This window comes from Haemaphysalis longicornis, unplaced genomic scaffold (assembly GCF_048455015.1).
Source record: "Haemaphysalis longicornis isolate Haplotype H1 unplaced genomic scaffold, Haemaphysalis longicornis Haplotype H1 scaffold_8, whole genome shotgun sequence".
NCBI classification, from domain to species: Eukaryota; Metazoa; Arthropoda; class Arachnida; order Ixodida; family Ixodidae; genus Haemaphysalis; species Haemaphysalis longicornis.
The window spans coordinates 194131996-194152461 of NW_027526445.1; the positions used below are offsets into that span (position 1 = coordinate 194131996).

At 48.4% G+C, this 20466-nt stretch overlaps 1 protein-coding gene across 2 annotated transcripts in view; it reads right to left on the reverse strand.

The window, feature by feature from the left end:
• Window positions 1-427: 427 nt before the first annotated feature.
• The window catches only part of LOC144149941 (paired box protein Pax-1-like), a 96607-nt gene continuing 76568 nt past the window's right edge, over window positions 428-20466 (reverse strand). The window contains exons 4-5 of one of the 2 annotated variants that reach the window (XM_077681686.1): window positions 3840-4042; window positions 428-2317 (exon numbers count right to left, since the gene is read on the reverse strand). In XM_077681686.1, the coding sequence (XP_077537812.1) occupies window positions 1892-2317; window positions 3840-4042 (629 nt within the window). In that variant the 3' untranslated portion in view covers window positions 428-1891. The remainder of the gene's footprint in view (window positions 2318-3839; window positions 4043-20466) is intronic. The other variant, XM_077681687.1, reaches the window with a different exon arrangement.

A 20466-nucleotide genomic window follows, 5' to 3' on the forward strand; every position in this document is an offset into this window, starting at 1 on the left:
TAGTTCTCTTCAATAAAACAAGCATGCATGCTGTCTTGGGGGCCGTTTTAAAATATCCCATACACCTCAAATTATTATTTCGTAGCGGGAGTATTTAGGCATTGGAGGAGTTTGACGTGATGGCGAATATGCGTTGAAATGAACTCGGTTACTAGGCGAACTCCATGCTTAAGACGAACTCCACTTCTTCTCTCTTGTAACGACCGCAATGCAAAAAATGCTCGGCTTAAGATGAATTTCTGATAATGCGAACAAATTTTCCCCGTCCCTTGGAGTTCGTCTCAACAGGAGTCGGCTGTATATATTGTATACCCTCTGTGGGTACTGCACTGCAGTGCTGTATCCCATAGCTGTGACCACGAACAACGAGAATGCAAGCGGCATTTCGTGTGTGCGTGTGGAACTAATGAATGTAACAGCACAAAACTTTCTAATCTATAATAACGGCTGGTTTAATCCGTTCTGAGCATCGTAGCCGTGACAGTCTTACACAATGACGCGCATCGCATGCGTGGACAAAATTAGCTCCCAAAAGGGCGGTTCGTGTGACGTGGTCGAAAGGCTGTGTACACGAATTTATGCCCACCGATTTATTCGGGTTGAGTGCGAGAAATTAACGAGCTGGAAATGTTTCAAAATTGTGCTGTTGATTAAGGTCGATGCGTAGCAAACTAATAAATCGTTTTACAGGGTTGACATTTTAATCTCGTGGCCCCTTTCAACCACAAATTTTAATTTAAAGAAGGGGGCACGATTTGTATTGCAAAAAAATGATGTATTAGAAAAAAAGAAATACCTTTTATTATACCCATGCTTCCTATACAAAGGCTCCAGATATTTTAATCTATTTACAATGAAAGTGTTCTATTACCATTGACGAGGCAAGGCCAGCCCCTAAATGTAACAAATTATGAAAACTTGCCAATACCGCACATATAAAATGCCGAACAATCTGATCAACGAAGTTCCATTTACTTCATTCACATACTTTTGTCCCCGTCGAGTACGAACCGTCTCGTCTTTTTAATTAAACATCGCTTCAAACTGCGCGTCGTATGTGCTAGCACTCTTCAATCGTGAAATCGTTCACCGTGTCATCGTCGGAAGTCCGGTGTGTCCAGTCAAGTCGGCGCTGTCGCGTCACTCGGGTGAGCGGCTGTTCACGGGGCACAAACACAAGCACACGCACGGCACCGTCCATGACGAGACGCCGTCTATCTCTTCTCGCTGACTCTCGGTTCTTCTAGATTTAGGGTCGTACAGGGAAGGCACTTTCGTAGCGGTGCACCGCAAGCCAGATGACTCGTCGTTGGTCGTCCCCGTCGTTTAAAAAAAAAAGGAAACGCGTCTGCAGCATTGCATCTCAATTTGCTCCGAGGCCTGTTCGACTGCGCGCCTGCATCCTGGCTTGTCCGATACCGTGCACAAGCTTGTCTTCTCGCCTATCAAGACGTCGTCTGTATAGATGGCATCTGGTGATTGTCTTCGAGTATTTCTCCGTGCTCTGCGTGATTAAGGCGCTCACTCATGTATGCAAGCATCGCTGTAGCCTTCACCTGCTATTAATAAATTGCCAATCATTGTTGTGTGGCAAGGCTAGTGATAGGCAAATTTATATTTGAGGTTCCTGATAACGTCACGCGCCAAATGAGCCTCGCTATACTATATGCGGGGATCCAACAAACTGCGGCGTTTAAGGTGGCGTATATACAATATGTACACCCTTCGCATTCAGCTAGCTGCATGCATATCAAGCGATCGATCCCCGCTGCAGAAGTACCGTTCTCTTCAGCTTAAGAGGGCTCAACGCTTTCTTGTCAGTGCTCAACTTGTAAAAGAAAAGTCTCCGAGCACCTGGTTATTCCCCGTCTAAAGCAAGCTTGCGGGCAAGCTATCCCGCGCATGTAAACAGCCAGGAACGCAGTCTACCGAACATTGCCTCTGCTGCAAAAAACAAACTTTCCAGCTCCCCGGTGGCTCGGCAGTCGCTACCACGGCGCTCCCGTTCTTCGAAAGCTCTCATGGCGTAAACGTTTGCACCCAATTGTGCTACACCCCTATAGCAGCCTGTCAGATAGCAGGGAACAGAGTCGGTGCCCTTCCGCACACGCGCACAGCTGAGGGGCACCGGCCCGTCGCCGCTGGCGGTCAGAGCGTCTGCGCTCCGGCGGCCGCGGCAGCCGCGGCTCCCTGCAGGTAGTACCCGTGCAGGTAGTAGCTGTGCGGGTGAGGGTAGCCTCCCAGCAGCGGAGGCGGCGGGTGGTGGTGCGGGTGGTGCGGCGGGGCCCAGCGGCTCAGCTGGTGGGCGGCTTGGAAGCTGCGGGAGAAAGAGGGGCGGCTGCCGTTAGAGCGCTGCGGAAGCTACGTTCGTACATTTTATATTGGCACGAAGGCCATAACGGCGCACGAAAACAGCGCTAAACGGAGTTATCAGAATGAAATTTCGTTCAAGGGTGCGGCACAAGGGAGCTGGCTTTCACGGCGTTGCACCGGGAACAAGACGAACAAAAAATCCCGGGCCATCTCCACTAACCGTGAAACGTGGGGAGGGGCGAAGCATGAAGTCTGTAGGTGTATTCTTGGCGCCATGGTGTTTTTGCCCACGGAGATGAAACTGTTGGGGGTAGGTGTGTACAGCGTTGCTGCACAAGTCTCGTGTCTTCGAAGCACGAAGCGTTCTAGCGCGAGGCGTAAAACTAGTGTCCCGGTGTTTTAGCACCGTGACTACATGAGACGACGATTACGACAACGATGGCAGGAGACGACGATAGCCAGAGCCCCTGAGGGGTTCGCCGCTAAAACATTTACGGAGTTCGCTCCGCGAAGAATGATGTATACATTTTACGACTACGTACGGCAACGTGAATGGACACTGACAAAGAGAGAATCCACAAGCGACGTAGAAATTAACACAGAACGAAGGAAAGCTGGAAATAAAGGACTAGAAATGATAACAGAAATGCTGATTGCATCACGTTTTCAGATATTTTATGTTTTGGTTTCTTCTTGATGTCCTTTTTTCGTCACCCTTTGAGAGAGCTTGCTTCCTCAAATTCTAAGTAGAGGCTCGACGAACGTTGGAAGTTCCAATTTATAGTTTTTTTGTTACACAAACTGCAATAATTTGGTTGTATCGCGGCACTGCAATTCACCTTATCCGGTAACCGCGCCCCCAAAACGATAGCAGCCTCCGTTTCCGCCGTTCATGCCCCAGGTCGAAAGAGAAGCCCGCAACACGCACATTGCGCACTAAAACAACCGTGCTTTGAGTTCTAACCGCCTCAGTGCTGGTCACGTTTACTCGATTTAGCAGCGGCGTACGCAGGATTCTGCTTCGGGGAAAGCCCCCCCCTCCCCCTCTGCGTACGCCACTGAGCAGCGGCATTGGTTGTCTGTCGCTCTTTGTGTTGTCCATCGGCATTTCGTCGCCGTCACAGCCCTTACGTCCATTTTTTGTCTACTTGGCCCCACAAACGCTGCACGCCATGTTTCACGACGCGTGCGAACAGTGGCGGGCCGCTTGGAAACGCTGCGCATGCACGGGAGCGTCCGCAGGCACCGCTTTGACTCGACGCAACCCCGAGCAACTAGGTCGGCAGCGATGCGAACGCAGCGCTTGCCCAGCCAACGCCAAAGCCGGCTCGGCTGACGTCACCCTCTGCGCACGGGTTTTGTTGTTGTCTTTTTCTGTCGCCCTGTATCCACGGATCGACCACGCGAATTTCCGCAGACGTGCCGCATGGAATGCTCCCGCAGTAGCAAGGGACATAGATAGGTGCAGCATCGGCGTCAAGCGTGCAAACATGGCCACAGTGGAGTGCAATCAAGCCAGCTCTCACCTGGCCGCAGCCGTGGCCGTGGCTGCCGCCGCGGCGGCCGTGACCTGGGCGTGCGTGACTTTGTTGCGGAGGATGCGGCTGATGCTGCTCACCGACGGCACGTTCCCTTTGTCGCACACGCCCTCGGACAGCAGGCGGTCCCGGATCTCCCACGCGAAGATGCCCGGGTCGCGCCGCTTCAGCTCGCGGATGCACGCCACCACCTGCACGCGGGGGAAGCTACGTGTGTCGCTTTTGCACTTGCATGCCACTATGGAATAGCGGCTCGCGTACTGTCCAGGACTGCGCTAGCCTCTCGCGGGAAAAATTCGGGGGCAAAATGCACAAATAAATAAAAGTACAGAGTTACTCTGGAGAAGACCTGGCCAATGCAAACGGACAAATGAACGAGAGCTGTCTCTCAGCAAGCGACGAATAAAGCGACTCTGACGTGTGCCACCTTGGAGCGAGTCGGCGGCATAGGCTGCGCCTCAAAGACGTTTCGGGCTTTGTTGCGATCCTGAAATGGGTGGCCACAGCTCTACTTCGGTGACCCCTCGGAAAGAATTAATGAATGAAAAGGGAAGAACAGAATGAGTGAATGAAGAGGCAGCTCTGCACTAGCCGTGCAAAAGGCGAAACGGAAGTGGCAATAAACCAGACCACAATTGGGGCGAGGGGCCTTAATTACCGCGGCACATGTACAGAATCATAGGTGTTTATACACATCAGATGCCGCGATACGTTCCTTCCTGAAAGAGGTTGAGATCGCTGCACGCCTACCCCCACCCCTCGACCAAGACGACCGCACGGTGCAACAAACTCAATAAACACAGAAGGCTGTAACAGAATAAGCACATAACGGACTCGATACGTATTGCTTGGTAACAGCGCAAACAGGACACAAAAGGAAGAAGGAACGGACACAGCGCTGACTTACAACTGAAATTTTATTGCGGTTGCCAGCGGTTTTGTAGGAACACTGGCAATAACAACAAAAAGGAAAAAGTAGAAAAGGAGAAGGAAAAGAAAAGTTTTTATACATGATAACATGAAAGGAATAGATACGTCACGTATACCTTGGCGTGTCACGATAAGAATTTTGGGAAGGCATAAAACTCACAGTGGTCATGACGAAACGAGATAAGTACAAATGACATAACAAAAATCATGGTCGCAATCGAACCGTGGGACAGGCCTAAGTAATCTTCATTTACCGGGAGGGGTGCGCTGCGCCAAGTACTGACACTCCTTATCTGAGAGGGAGATAGATGGAGTGCTTACGCATTGTTTTCCTAACTTTAAGATTTCGTTGGCTTCTAGAATTTCCCGCACGATTTGGTTGTCATGCTTCCCTATCACTATGCTCTGATCCAGCGCCGGCTGACATTTGGAAACACAATCGCGGCAATGTTTGGCGAGATGACCACTGAACGCTTTGGAAACGTTATAGTGGTGCTCCCTTAATCTTTCATTGAGACATCGACCGGTTTGGCCTACATACTGCTTGCCACATGACAGGGGGACAGAATAAACAACTTTTTCAGTGCAAGAAACAAACTTGTTTTCATGGTTGGTAGTACACTTGCTTCGCGCCGATCCTGAATTAACCTTTCGGCACATTTGGGACAGTTTCAGTGGGGCTGAAAATACCACCTTAACATTTACGTTACTTCCTACTTTTTTCAGGCCATGGGCAACTCTGTGTATGTACGGAATAACCGCAAAGCGCTCTTTCTTGGTGGGGGCAGCCTCAGGCTGGTCCACTTTCTTTCCTTCCTTCAACATGGACTCGGAAACAGCTGTCAGAACCCCCATCGGGTATCCTGCAGTCACAAGCCGCCTTATTTGCACCTCAAAACTGCTCTGGATGGCATGAGGGCAAGATTTCCTTAACGCGTTGCAAAGACAGGTCTTGACAATTGCTCTTTTCACGAGTTTCGTGTGAGCAGACGCGTAAGGCAAGAGTTTCCAAAGCGTTCCAAAGCGTTCCAAAGCGTTCAGTGGTCATCTCGCCAAACATTGCCGCGATTGTGTTTCCAAATGTCAGCCGGCGCTGGATCAGAGCATAGTGATAGGGAAGCATGACAACCAAATCGTGCGGGAAATTCTAGAAGCCAACGAAATCTTAAAGTTAGGAAAACAATGCGTAAGCACTCCATCTATCTCCCTCTCAGATAAGGAGTGTCAGTACTTGGCGCAGCGCACCCCTCCCGGTAAATGAAGATTACTTAGGCCTGTCCCACGGTTCGATTGCGACCATGATTTCTGTTATGTCATTTGTACTTATCTCGTTTCGTCATGACCACTGTGAGTTTTATGCCTTCCCGAAATTCTTATCGTGACACGCCAAGGTATACGTGACGTATCTATTCCTTTCATGTTATCATGTATAAAAACTTTTCTTTTCCTTCTCCTTTTCTACTTTTTTCTTTTTGTTGTTATTGCCAGTGTTCCTACAAAACCGCTGGCAACCGCAATAAAATTTCAGTTGTAAGTCAGCGCTGTGTCCGTTCCTTCTTCCTTTTGTGTCCTGTTTGCGCTGTTACCAAGCAAGACAATGTACCAACTCGCCCAGTCGTCTGTTTTGGCTTCGATACGTATGCCTGGCAAAACATTTTGTCTGGAAGGTATAATTAAAGCGAAGCTTTCCACGTCTCACTGACGGCGTCTGTGGTCCGCCTCAAAACCACTGCAGAAAAGCCAACTTCCACATGTAAAGCGTGCTCTGCCTCAAATATACTCTTTCGCAGGTGGAGCCTGCTTTAGGTTTTCGTATCAACGCAGGAATCCCTCACGAGAGAAAGAGAGACAGAGAGAGAAAACTTTTATTGTAGCCCGGCAAGGGGTTGGGAGTAGAAGAGGTGGGAATCCCCGCCCATACCCCCTCAGCCATCAGCCAGGAGTCCTTGGTCCCTGGCGGCGGCTTCGGCCATCCGGACTATTTGTATACTGGACGTCAGCTTCCGAGCTGAGCAAGACTGCCTCTCACTGCTCGGGTGTGTTTATGATGAGTGTTCTCTGATCAGTTTTATGGATTTTGGAGCAGGACCTGATTATGTGTTCTAAATCCGCTCTCTGCTTGCAGTGTTTGCACTTGTCTTGTATGCCTGGGTAGTAATAGCTATGCAAGACTGGGTTTGCGTACATCCTAGTTTGAATACGTCTCCATGCTGTGGCCTGCTGCTTGTCGAGGGTTTTATGCTGAGGGTTCAACCATCGCCGTCGTTCGGCGGAGGGGTGCATGATTTTTATAATTCGCAAGCAGTTTTGCTTTGATTCAGAACGTCATAAAAATCCAGGTAAATAGATGCGATTGCTTACACTTTTGTAAAACACTGCACTCATGGTCTTCCTTCACGTGATGACCAGCTTCGGGGGCAGTAATTGCTTACTCTTCAGATTTTACACACAAAAAAAAAACAACAACACAAAAATACTACTTCCTTTATTTATAAAAAAATAATGACAGAGTTTTCACTACTGTCGACACATTAATCGCTTTCAGCGTATCCATTATTGGAATTTGGGCTAAATTATAGCTTTTTTTCGCAATTCTATAAAAAGTGTTTTCCACATCCGGTAAAAAGTTCCCTTTGGGGCCAGTGTTCATGCGCAAATTGGACATTAAAACCAATGTGGTACAGGTGCTTTGGAATATTTCTATAAATCTATATTTATATATTTCTATCGAACTTCTAATTTAAGAGATTCGAAAGATGTAAATTTTGTTTTAAGTGAGAGAAATATTGATACCACACTGTGCCTGCACTGCACAACGCACATGCTTCTCCGGCAAGTAAACGCATTACCACCCGCGTTGCAACTATGCACCGTATTTGCAGCTCTGGTGAGATTATGTAAGGTTGACGTACATTTCGTTTTTTTCTTTCCTGTCGCGAATGCGTTTTTAGATGCGAAGCAGCTTATGGTCGAGCCTGTTCCCTCCGCCGTTGTGTGGGTGCCGTTGTGCGGCGTCCACACCCCACTGCGCATGCCTGGCCAGGCACCGCTGATGATGATTGTGGCAGGATGCCCCTAGGGATTGGCCAACCAAAGAATTCATCACGAGATAGCTTCGCGTTCAACCACCGTCGTCATCTTCCCGTAGGGGAAACCCTGAGTACCACACCCCCACTGCGCATGCCTGGCCAGGCACCGCTGATGATGATTGTGGCAGGATGCCCCTAGGAATTGGCCAACCAAAGAATCCATCTATGGCTTCACGTTCAACCACCGTCGTCATCTTCCCGTAGGGGAACCCTGAGTAGTATGCGAGGCATTCCTCCTCTCCTCTCCGACGCTACTCTCCTCTCCATTATTCCTCCTCTCCTCTCCGAAGCTCCTCTCCTCTCCGGGATTGTGCAACGAATGACAACACCAGCGGCTCCGCGCGCGATAATGCGAAGCAGCAAAGGGTTAGAGACGCGACGGTAGCCGCTGCATAATCCGCTTGGGGCGCCACTGTAGCTCAGCGGTATAAATGACGCGCGCGCGCGCTCCGCTCCCCTCATCCTCCTCCCGCAACGCCGCGATCGAACTGAAAACTAATGGGAACTTGAGTCGACCCCATGGCTACTTCGCATACTACTCAGGGTTCCCCTACGGGAAGATGGTGAAATTTTTATTGCGCTAGCTTTCTTCTGTGAACCAAATCGAGGACGTGTTTGCTTGAGGTGAAAGACACACTTTACGACTAGCAATGAATTCCATTACCAGTGGTCGAGGTTTTTTAGCTGACATGTTCATTCGTGTTCGCCAGTGCTTATGGAAGTGCTGACCTGTAGTGATAATGACTTCTCTCAGACTTGTATAATTTATGAATGTTTTGTAAAAAGGCAAATGATCCCTCCACGGATACAATATGCGAGAAAGAAACAGAAAAAAAAAAATTCACAGCATATCCACGGGGTGAATGATGATGAGTGGGCGAAGCTCCTGAGGGGAAATCATCGGTAAAACCGTGACTCTTCAGTGAAAGTTCGTCCACTACATCTGTGTCCGAACGTAACGTCTAGAAAGTCTCGCTTAAACCGCGCGTCGGCACCTTGGGGCTGAGCTCGCCTGATGCGTTTTGCAGACGCCTCACGAGCTCTCACTGCATCGGGGTCTGCCTGCCGATACGCGCGCTTTCTCGTCGCTTCCCGTTCTCTGACATTTTGGAGATCCTCTTCGCGCCGCAGCCGTGCCGCTTCGCGTACGGCAGGGTCCTCGCGCCGTTGCCGTGACGCTTGGGCCTCTCGTTCTCGAACGCTGGGATCTTGGCGGCGTCGTCGCGCAGCCAGACGACACGCTTCGGCCTCCCGCTCTCGTACGGCAGGATCTTGGCGGCGGCCGCCTTGCGCGCTCGCCGCTCTGCAGCCTTATCCATCGGGCGACTCCGAGCGCGCGCCAACAGCGAACGGATTTTATTACAACGCTCCCCGCCATCTAGTAAACAATCCAAGAACTAAACTAGAGGTAGCCACGCCATCTAGTAAACAATCCAAGCGCATCTTTTCATCATATACAAGTACCGCCATCTAGTAAACAATCCAAGAACTAAACTAGAGGTAGCCACGCCATCTAGTAAACAATCAAGAACTAAACTAGAGGTGGCTACATACATACGTCGAGGATGGACAGACCCACGCCTTAAGAAGCTTCGCCCCTAAAATGGCATCTTTATTGTCCACGTCGGCCCCATAACAGCCAATCTGCGCCCAGTTTAAAGTGGGGCCGCCGGGAAGGGGGGGGGACGACAACAATCTTAGGTTCAGTCCCCGATTACAAAAAGCGCTCTTTCGATTTTAGTGAAACTCTTCTATGATGTTATCCGCTAAATTTACTTTGGATAGAAGTAAAACAACCTTGCATCATATTGATACTGGAGTATGTACAGCGCGAGCATGTCGGCCTGTCAGGCACGCTCCTCACGCGACGCTTAGACAGGAAACAGTGATTCATTAAAATTTGAATATTTCAGATTATTTTGTACAAAATGCAAGAGACCATAGCTGAGGGGAAATTACACAGAATACAGTAAAAAGACGGCAGTTTCAAAGTTAACGTTTGACGTAATAAACAATCGTCAACCTATCAAAATTGTATACTGCTTTATATCGCAGAATTACCGGTATATCTAAAGCTGCTTGCCATATTGGTATTTAAACTTTCCTTAATGGGTACACACAGGCCATTCTGCATGTAGATCACGTGTATCTGCGGCTAATCAGATAAAATTTGCGCCACATGTGTCAGAACTGAATGCCGGACACGCATGCACTGGTCCTTTTTTCTGCCACGTTGTTGGAAACTTCATTTAGCTCCAAGTATGGGAAATGTGCGCACTTGACTTTCTTAGACAACAGTTGTTACGCTTCTGGGCGTATCAATTCCAATTCTTTAGATATTCCTCAGGTTGGTCTAACGTCGCTGGCATACAGACTGGTGTAGAAACACTCTGCTACCTTAATTATCTTGTCCATGTTTAGCGTAATGTTGCCCTGCTCGTCTCTGACTGCGCACATTCTGTTCTGGCCGGTGGCTAGATTCCTCTTAGTATTCAAGCTTCCTCCTATCTGCAGCGTCACCTCGATCACTGCGATGTTATATGCACCAATGTCATTTGTTTTAGTTCTGTTAATCAACTTAGCTTTGCTAACTCGACTTGATCCACCGTACTTGACACTTTCACGTTCTTACATTTCGCAATTGGCTTCTTCGTTTTCTTAGTTATAGTTTTTCAGTTTGTTCCCTACATTTTGCTTCTTCAACAGCTGCTGGCGATTCACTGATTGCCGATGTTTGGTTGTCATTTCTCCTTTCTACACTACCCTCGTTCTCGTTTAGAAGGGCGAATTTGTTTTGAAGACTTATTTAAAACTCCTCCGTCTTGGCTCTGACTGGCTCCATGGTGTGATTCTTCCTTTTCACGAGTTTCCTTATTTCTCTTTTGAGATTCAGCCTTACTTTACATCTATGATCGCTGCGCCCAATCTTACCTAGCACCTCTACGTCTTGCACGATGCGTGGGTTGTCGTTAAAATGAAGTCAATTTCGTTTTTTGTTTTTCCATCAGCACTTCTCCATGTCAGTTTCCTATTCTTTCGCTTGCAGAAGAATGTGTTCATCAACCGCAGGTTATTTTTCTCCGCAAATCATACCAGTGTATCTCCTCGGCTGTTGCGATTCTCGATTCCAAAGTTTCCCACTGACTTTTCTCCAATTTGCTCTGAGCGACGTTTGCATTAAAGTCTCCAATCACAATCGTGAACTGCGTTGATCCCTGTGTGATGACATGCGGAGCTGAAACTTGGCGCCTTACTAAACAAATGGAAAGCAAACTTAGATCGACTCAACGGGCCATGGAACGAATAATGATAGGGGTTACACTCAGAGACAGAAAACGAGGTTCTTGGATAAGGGAACAAGCTCGAGTAGAAGATATAGTACAAGTACAGAAAAAAAAATTCCCCCGCACCTCCCCGAGGAGGATTGTGAGGATGCAGAAATGCGAACGTCGAACGCAACGTCCTCGGGTACCATGCGAGGAAGGCACCGCACAACCTTCGATACGTCGATGGGCACGTTCACCGCCTGTCCCTTGATTCCAAACTGCCCGTTGCCTCGAGTCAGCCGCCTGATGCTCATGAAGGGGAGTCGAGGCGCGATGAGCCGCTCTTCGACCGGATTCAGATCGGGAAGATGCGCCGGCCGAGGAGGATAACGGTAGCCAAAACTCACGCAGCCCGCCTCTTCGCAGCTTTGTCTTCTTCTCCTTCTTCTTCTTCAGCGGTTCCCCTACGGGAAGATGACGATGGTGGTTGAACGCGAAGCTATCTCGTGATGGATTGTTTGGTTGGCCAATCCCTAGGGGCATCATGCCACAATCATCATCAGACGCGCTGCGCCGCTCTTCGACTTGGTTCAGATCGGGAAGATGAGCCGGCCGAGGAGGATAACGGTAGCCAAAACTCACGCAGCCCTCCTCTTCGCAGCTTTGTCTTCTTCTCCTTCTTCTTCTTCAGCGGTTCCCCTACGGGAAGATGACGATGGTGGTTGAACGCGAAGATATCTCGTGATGGATTGTTTGGTTGGCCAATCCCTAGGGGCATCATGCCACAATCATCATCAGACGCGCTGCGCACGCCGGCCAAGGGATGCACGACAACCCCCGACTATAAAACAAACAGACCTGGGCTGGCCATGTAGCGAGAAGAAGCGACAACCGGAGGACAACTAAGGTAGCACAGATGATACCAAGACACGGGTATAGAAGAAGAGGAAGGCCAATAACACGAGGGATATACGAAACCGGGAAATCCGATGGCCAACAGTGTACTCGAGCGGCGCAGGACAGGAGCGGTTGGAAGCAGTCACGGGCAGTATAGTAACGTGTTACCGGTAACAGTTAGTTTTTAAATGCATAGCATTTTAGTAACTCACAATGTCACGCGGCGTTCGGCCTAGTCCGCAGCCAGGCCACTACACTATAAAAGAAACAACAGTTTCCGGCGCCCGGATTCGAACCCATGACGCCGCGGGCGGAACGGCAAGTGCCGGGCGCACTACCGATTGAGCCACGCAACCAACACGGATTTCGATGCACCGATAGCGCCTTATATCCTTCACTCATTTATGGTTTGTTTCGAAAGCGCCATAAGTTGTCACGCGCCTCCGCAAGATGGCGACACAGGTTCCGCGATCGAGACTATGATCGAGAGACCCGCCATAAGTTGTCACGCGCCTCCGCAAGATGGCGACACAGGTCCCGCGATCGAGACTATGATCGAGAGACCAGCAGCGCTGGTCGCGTCTCGTGCTGCCGGGACGCCCCGCTGTAGCCCACCGCAAATTTGATGACGTGCAGCGTGTAACAAGAAAACCAACAACCAATACGTAATCCATACGACTTGCCGGCGCACCCCCTCGGAAATGCTGTGCATTTGATCGTGCCCCTCGCGAGGGGGATGTTTGTATTCCTTTTCTGTTCGTTTTCAGTAAAACCGTAGTTGATAGCCTGCGCCCATACCGTACGCTTTATTCTTCTATTTGTTATGCAAGCAAGGAACGATAAAACACACGTGTGCGCGACTTCGGTTAAGAGTTCCGGTAAAATAATCCGTTTCCTTCCACTATGATATATTTAGTTTATCCTGTGCAGCTTAAGAAAACAGAAGCCATAAAATTGATGCAAAGAACATGCTGAGTTCGGCGAGATGTGCTTCGAAAATAAAACCAATCGCTTGGTTCAGGTGAGACTAAAAAAATAACATAGCTTGTTTCGATTTGTTCCGCAGTTCCAATCACCGGATACCCTGAAGGCATGATGCCATGATTAAAATAACAATGATAGATAACATTAAACAACCGCCTGCGGCTATACCAAGTATGTCTTTCCACTCCTTTGATGCCCTGTGGCAAAATAGCGCAATAACAAAAAATAAGCAAGCAATTCTCAGAAACCACCAACAACAAAGCACCAAACTTTCCCTCGCGGGATCAATAATGAGTTCTTTTTTCAATAGCTTGTAACTGTGACTAGCTACTTTTTGGTTTAAGGGACTTGTAACGGTAGCACTGTTCTTTTTTTACACAGTAACTGTAAAATGAAATACCATTACAGTTACTTTCTTTTTTGATAAAAAAATTGTCCAACAACACTCGTTAGAGGACGATCGCGCTTTCGATTTTTCGCACTTCCTTCTTTCCCATATCCTTTCCACTTTTCACCTTTCCACAACGTGGCTACATTAGCAGTTTAAGGGAGCAGGTCGCTCGCTAAGAGGATCACCACGAGAGAGCATCACTTTCCCTGCAGAAGAACGATGTCAAAGGTCGGTCTTTGAGATTATTTTTAAAACTTTTTATTTGTTTTGAGTAGAGCCGAAAAAGAAAAGCAAAGAAATTGAGACCTCCACCGTGGAGTAAGCTCGCCTACCCTCATAAAGAAAGACCACTGCAGAGACTACCAACTAACTAACGGCAGCTACCAACCAACTACCAACTAACTAACGGAAGACTAACGGCAGCAGTGCACCAATAATGACACGAGGCTGGGGCATCAGCAAAAAAGTTAATGTAACTTAAATTAGGCGTTCACGACAACTGTTAGTGTTGGCTTGAGTTTGGCTACCCGCATGCCTTCTTACGTTCTTACTAAGTAAACTCTATCTTTTGGTTTGAGGTCTATTATATTACATAATTTTGTACAGTAACGGAAAAGTAACGACGATACGTTTTCGCAGTAACTATAACTGTAACACGTTACTTTTAGAAGCTCTGCAAGTGTAACTGTAACAAAGTTACTTTTTTGGCTGTAACACTTACTTTTTAACACCAGTAAGTTTTAAAAGTAACTGTAACATTTCCTTTTTACTGGTAACGTGGCCATAACTGGCTGGAGGTCAATGTGAGATGCCTTCGCCCTGCAGTGGGCCTAAGCAGACTGTTGTTGATGATGATCATCATCAGATTGTAAAATGTAGTGTGGTGTTTAAAGATTTCTGCAACTACGCTGCATGCACTCTTCTTAAATGCAATCCAGAGTTTCCTAGGAAATGCTAAAGCGTCAAGGGCTTTCTATGCAAAGTCGCCTGGCTCCCACGTGAGAACCACAATTCCCTGTCCCCCCTTTCCCCACCTTTCCGCCAACCTTACCTTTAACAGACATATTTAGTCTTTCGAGCATGAGAGACTGGCCTTTTGCGCACTTGTCTCATTCAACCCAATAGCATTGATTTTATGGCGCACTGAAAGGGAATGCACAGTTCATTTCACTGACATCTATACCCGAGCTCGTGGTATATTCCGTGTGTGCAACATAAACGCGCATGTTGGCACAGTACGCGCAGGGCCACATTTCTTGCCGTCGATTACATTTGGCTCATCCCGGTTGCAAATTTAAACTTGGCTAGGCCAGTGCTGTTGTAAAGATAGCTTTGCTTGTACGTGCAGAATTCGGCCCAAATTGACTTTGTCTTTATTTCTTCACAAGTTCCCTCGCCATAATGCACAGTTTTGCATCGAGAACTCCTGCTCATCATTTGTGAAGTATTTCCGCGCCGCCCGATCACCCTGCTTAGCGAATACAATAAAGCCCGCTTATGTCGAAAACGGATATATCGAATTATTGCCTATATCGAACCGTTGTATAATTCTGGTAAAAAGTACACGCATTTAAAACTTTTTTTTTTATATTGAACGCGATTTTGCTCACAATGGATATATCGAACTCTGCCCTCTCCTCAGTGTTGTACGAAACGGCGTTACAAGGAACGGCGTTCCTGGAACTAGTTCCTTTTTGGAGGAACGGAGGAACGCCACCGTTCCATTAAGGGTCGGTGGAACTGTAACGGTAACTCGTTACGTTTTTGAAGGAACGGCAGGAACGGCGTTCCTGCCGTTACATCGCTAGGATTTGGCTGTTTTTGATACCAAGGCTCGAGTACAAAAATCTACAAAGCGCTACTGCGTTTCTCTTCCTATAAGATGGTCAGTTTGCCCGCCCTTCAGCCGTACGTGCTTCCTCGAGGGTCAAAGGCAGAAGAATAGCCACGCAGCAGGCCGCAGCTTGTGCTTGCTTTCATGCTGGTTGCTTACGCGGCGTTCGACGGGTGAATAGCGTAGCCGCGAGAATGCTTTTCCCCCTTCATCGTTTGTTTGGGGAGGCCAGAATGCGCGTCTGGCCGATAGAATTGTTCCCTGGCGGGGAAAGAATAGAGAGATTTAGCAGTCCTTCCGTTCTGTCGTATGCGTTATTACTGGGTTGACCGGGACCCGGCTGGGTGCTTGGGCATTCGTCGCGGTAAGGGGATTAGTTGCGCGGGCCTGCCTTCGCCATGTCCGCGCCTCCGCACCCTTCCTACTCGCCCTTCCGCGCGCTCAGGAGCAGACCGGTCCCGGTCAGCCCGGTAACAACGTAGCCAACGAAACGGACGGACTGCTAAACGGGATCCGGACATTTCGGTGTCGGACATTTCGGTCCAGCACGTTTCGGTGTGGACATTTCTGTGCACGGACATTTTGGTGCACGACGTCTTGGCCCAGACATTTTGAATGAGGGGATGTCCCAGGCATTCTTTGAACATTTTAGCTTTAATATTGTAATTTCGTGACTTGATATGATTTTACGTTCGAGACTTGTGCTTGCGCCGCCGTTCGTGGAAACGAACGCTAAACCCTGGCGGAGCATTGCCACGTGAAACCAAATTTCTGTAGCAGATGGTAAAAATTAACATTGTTAATTTGGATCCGTTCAACCATTTTTTGTTATTTTGACATTCATGTGAACAACCCTAATACCGAAAGTGTTACCAAAGCGGTTTCCTTTCACTTCACCCAACAGTGCAAGACGCTGCTGCTTTTAGTATATTTCACCCCCCCCCCTCAGCTAAACTTCCGCGAAAAAACAACAGAAAAACGAGGTCGATTAAGCGCGTGTGCATTTCGTTTTAATTATTCTCTCAATCAATCTCGCCTTCGTTGCATTCTGTGTCAGTTCTACTTAACACTAACAAACCAACGATCGCACTTACGGTGGCGTTATTTAGGGGAGGGGAAAGCTGAGCCCCGCCGGCAATCATCCCCCTAAGTAGAGAGAGAGGTGTATCACTTGTGCTTCACCATTGCGTCGACTGGACTTCGAAAACTTGAAGACGACTGTTGCCGCTCTCGTCACACTAGCCTATTCATTTTTTTTTGTCCTTATAATGGGAGGAAGCGATGTATACCTGGGGTGTCCATGATATGCGCGACTTGATGAGTTAATTCCCAAGGGGGCGACTGAAGGCGCAGAAAGAGCGATTCCTGGAGTGGGGGCGCCGTCGGTATGACCGCGATGCGCGGAAGGGCGTAGCCAGCAAACGATAGTGGCCATGGTGTTGTCAGCGGCTTTTTGGGTGGCTTTTTGTGCCACATTATAGAGGTTACGTGCGCCTATGGTGAATGTAAAGCTTCTTCTCTGTTTTAAACGCGAATTGTGCTATGTCATTGTTCTCAATGTATCACCCAATTTCTGCAAAAGCCTCCACTAAGAGGCTAGCGGTATGTTCTAAATAAAAATTAAAAAATCACTGCGGTGACGCTTCGGAGACCGTGAACTCCACCACGCCAGTAGGATTTTCAGGGGAAACCGAAAATAATATGGCTGCAAAAGAAATCTGGTCGAGATTCAAGTGTAAAGTCGGGGGTAGGTGCTGCTAGGACAAATAATTAAAATGTGGTAAATGTAGGCTTGTAGACATTAAACGAAGGTTGGTTGTCCCGAACACAATGGGTGGAATTTGTATGCACAACCGGTACGCGCTTAATCAGCATTTAGGACATTAGAACCTGCGGCTGTTTTCCAAAAGGCCCGTTTTTCCTCCCCGACAATATCCTAGACCAGTGTTCGCGAATTAATTTTAGCAAGGCAGCCCAGCCTACGTAATACTCTTCATAAGGTTTTCTTCATTCTGGGGGGCTAGCTAATGTTTCTTACTTTTTGGATATTGAGAGTGTGCATGTAATTTCTGTAATTTGAGGGTGTGTAATTTCAGAAAAATACAAAAGAGGCGGTAGACCATCGTAAACACCAGTTAATTGTCTTAGCTAAAAAGAGCGAATATAAATTAACAACCTGTCATAAATGAAAAAAAAAAAAAATACGTGTGCTAAAGAATTCAATCGGCTGCATAACAGGTGTCCCCAAGAAGAGGTATTAAACAAAAATATATAAATGTAGAATTTCTAAAAATACCTGCCAAAGATCGAACATGGCATCAATCAAAAAAATAAATTCACTGCTCCAGATTGTTGTCCATAACCCACGTTAACCGGAAATAAAAATATAACGGCTGTCGCAAAGAGGCAAGCACCGGATAATTTGGTCGCCGAAATGTCCGTACACCGAAATTTCCGTGCACTGAAACGCCCGTACACCGATATGTCCGTACAACGATGTGTCCGTAATTTCCGAAATTTCCGCACTGAAATATCTTGCACCGAAATGTCCTCGAGCCATCTGGAGTTTGTCCGGCGCTCCCTGAAAAAATTCGCCTAGGAGCGTTTTTTTTTATTATCTTTATCTCCAGATAATCTGCTGCCGGTGGTGTTAATGTTCGTATAATATACGTAGTTCGATGTGAGTTTTAAATGTCTCACTTAATTTCGACCCAGGATTATCCGACACCGTGTTTACATTTAAAAACCTAATTGTAACGTTGATGTAACGACACGTTCCAATTTTCGAAGTGGAACTGGAACGCGTTCCTTTCGTAATAAAGGAACTTGTAACGGGAACTCGTTTCAAAATTAGCAAGGAACGAGGAACGAGCTTTCGTTCCTATTTTGGAGGAACGTGTACAACAGGCTCTCCTTGGGCATGCGGCAGGCTTTCCCGCAATACATCGGTGCGCAGCGGTGGCGCGGGTGTCGCTTGCGACTCCCGCGCGAGCTCGGGCGCGTCGTCCAAACCAAGGAGGATATAAAGAAGTTTTTATATCCTCCTTGGTCCAAACCGGCCGTGGCAAAGTGGACCAGCTCCACGCATGCATGCCGTTGGAGCCGAAAGCGCCACATTGCATGGGCGCTGCGGGCTGCGGTGTCACCGAACTTCAAGTCCGCGCCACTCGCTGCGCGCACTTGCTCGATTCGCTGGGTTCGCCGTTATTCGCTTGTCTTCAAGCTTGTCTCCGCTCTGTCGAAGACGCCGAGGACTCCGTACCGCTTCCGAGCCCGAGCGAAGTCGTCGCTGCCGTGGCCCTGCTACGGCGATACTGCAGTGCTATTGAGGGCAGCGGTCTTGTGCTTGTCGACTATTTAGATACCGTGGAGCAAGCAGTCACCAGCAACGCGTTGCGCTCCAAGAAGCAGGCTACACTCACGCACTTCTTCCGTCCCAATAAATTATTGTTTTCTTTCCGAGAAAGTGTCGTATCAATGGTGAACTGCAGGGTGGTAAGAGCTCAGCGTTAGCTCGTGACTCCGTCGGCAAGATTGCTCTCATATAAGTTTTTTTTTGCTTCACTTTCTATATTAAATTTTTGCTGTATCGAACTATTTTACAATCCTCGCACTGTTCGATATAAGCGGGCTTTACTGTAATCTCCTTTTTTTTCGAACTTGTACACCGCTGGCTGGGCCGTTAGACTTGTGGTTACTGCTGGTTGTTTATATCGCGTTTCGACGAGCCGTGGGTGTTATTATACGGCCTTTCCTTGTTAAGTGCCTGTGCGATTCAGCGGAAGGTTTTTTTTAGCATATTTTAGCTCTTTAAAGACCCGCCGGGTGAATTACTTGCTTATTCTCCCATTTTGCACAGGCGGCTTCGCCTAGTTGGGCTACGGTGATTGTTTACATTTCGGCGTCTAGCGAGCTGACTTCCATGTCAGCCTATCAGAACTGTCCCGCGATAACGCAGGCGTTTTGTGCGCCGTGTCTTTGTGCCATTCAAGTGTGCGCTGTGCGGAGTGTTCGCTTTGTTGTGGCAAAAAAGTGGCGAAGAAGGAACAACCTGATGAGGGATTTGACCTTGACTGGGCGGCGTGGTGTTCCGCGCGGTATGTGCGTGAACATCGAGTGTCGACTGCCGGGAATTCTCGCGCGACACAGTGCCGTTCACTACGAACTCCCCTTTTCCGGCCGAATGGCGCTCTTACAGTGGGCAGTCATGCACGGTCGCTTGAAATACCCAAATAAGCAAATCATTATATATTTTAGAACTATTTTCCGAATGACGACGTTTATAGTGTATTGTGTAGATCTTTTTATTGTCTCGGAACTTCGCTCAGTTAGTGTCAAGCCTAGTTCTCTATGTAGCTTCTGTTTGACACGGATCACGCGGTCGACCGCGAAAGATGAGAAGAAAGAAGGAAGGATTGCGTTTCTCGTTGCCGTGGCTGGGAGTCGTTTCTCTCGCTCGCCGTCCGGTTTCCGTCGGTCTCCGGCGTCTGGCGCTGGGCATCTTTGGCTCGTTGGCGGTATAAACTTCGCGGCCGCACTGGCAGTTCGCGTCGGTAGCCGTTCTCGGGCGAGGAGGCGCTGCACCGAGGGTAGACGTAGGGTGCCTGGATGCGCGCGCCCGGCCGCGCGCTTCCAGGCACCTTGGGTGGACGAGCCGCCTGCTCACTCCGTCCCTCCGCAGAGCACTTCGAAAATGACGAAAAATATTGCCTACCGCAAATTTACACAGTGAACGCGCACATTGCGAAGCGCTGAAAATCGTGTTTCCGATTGTGCAGAACCGCCGCTTTAAGGCCGCCTCATAAATGTGCTCGTTTGTGCTGCGTGTTTGCGTGTTGTATAAGAGTGAAAACGCATCAGATTATAAGTATTATATTGAAGCTGCTTTTTATCTTCGCCAGGTTTCACCCATGAACATCGTTTGCCGGTGCACTGTATGAGGCGTCGTGAAGCAGCTGCACTCTAAGAAAAAAAGGTGTGGTAGTTTCTCCCTTGAGGGTGAAACAGGAATGTATCATATATTGCTCCCTAAAAGGTAGAAAGATTCTCCCTTTAAGAGGGAGGAGCGCGTTTCTACCCCTAGGAGTGGAGGAAGGTTTCCCCCTTTCGTGAGCTAATGGAGGAGCGTTCCTCCCCTGGCGGCGCTACCCAAGCAACGCTTGTCATGCGAGAAAGGCCTAGCGAGCTGATCGGTTTGAGAATCGAGGAAGTACAAATAAGTAGG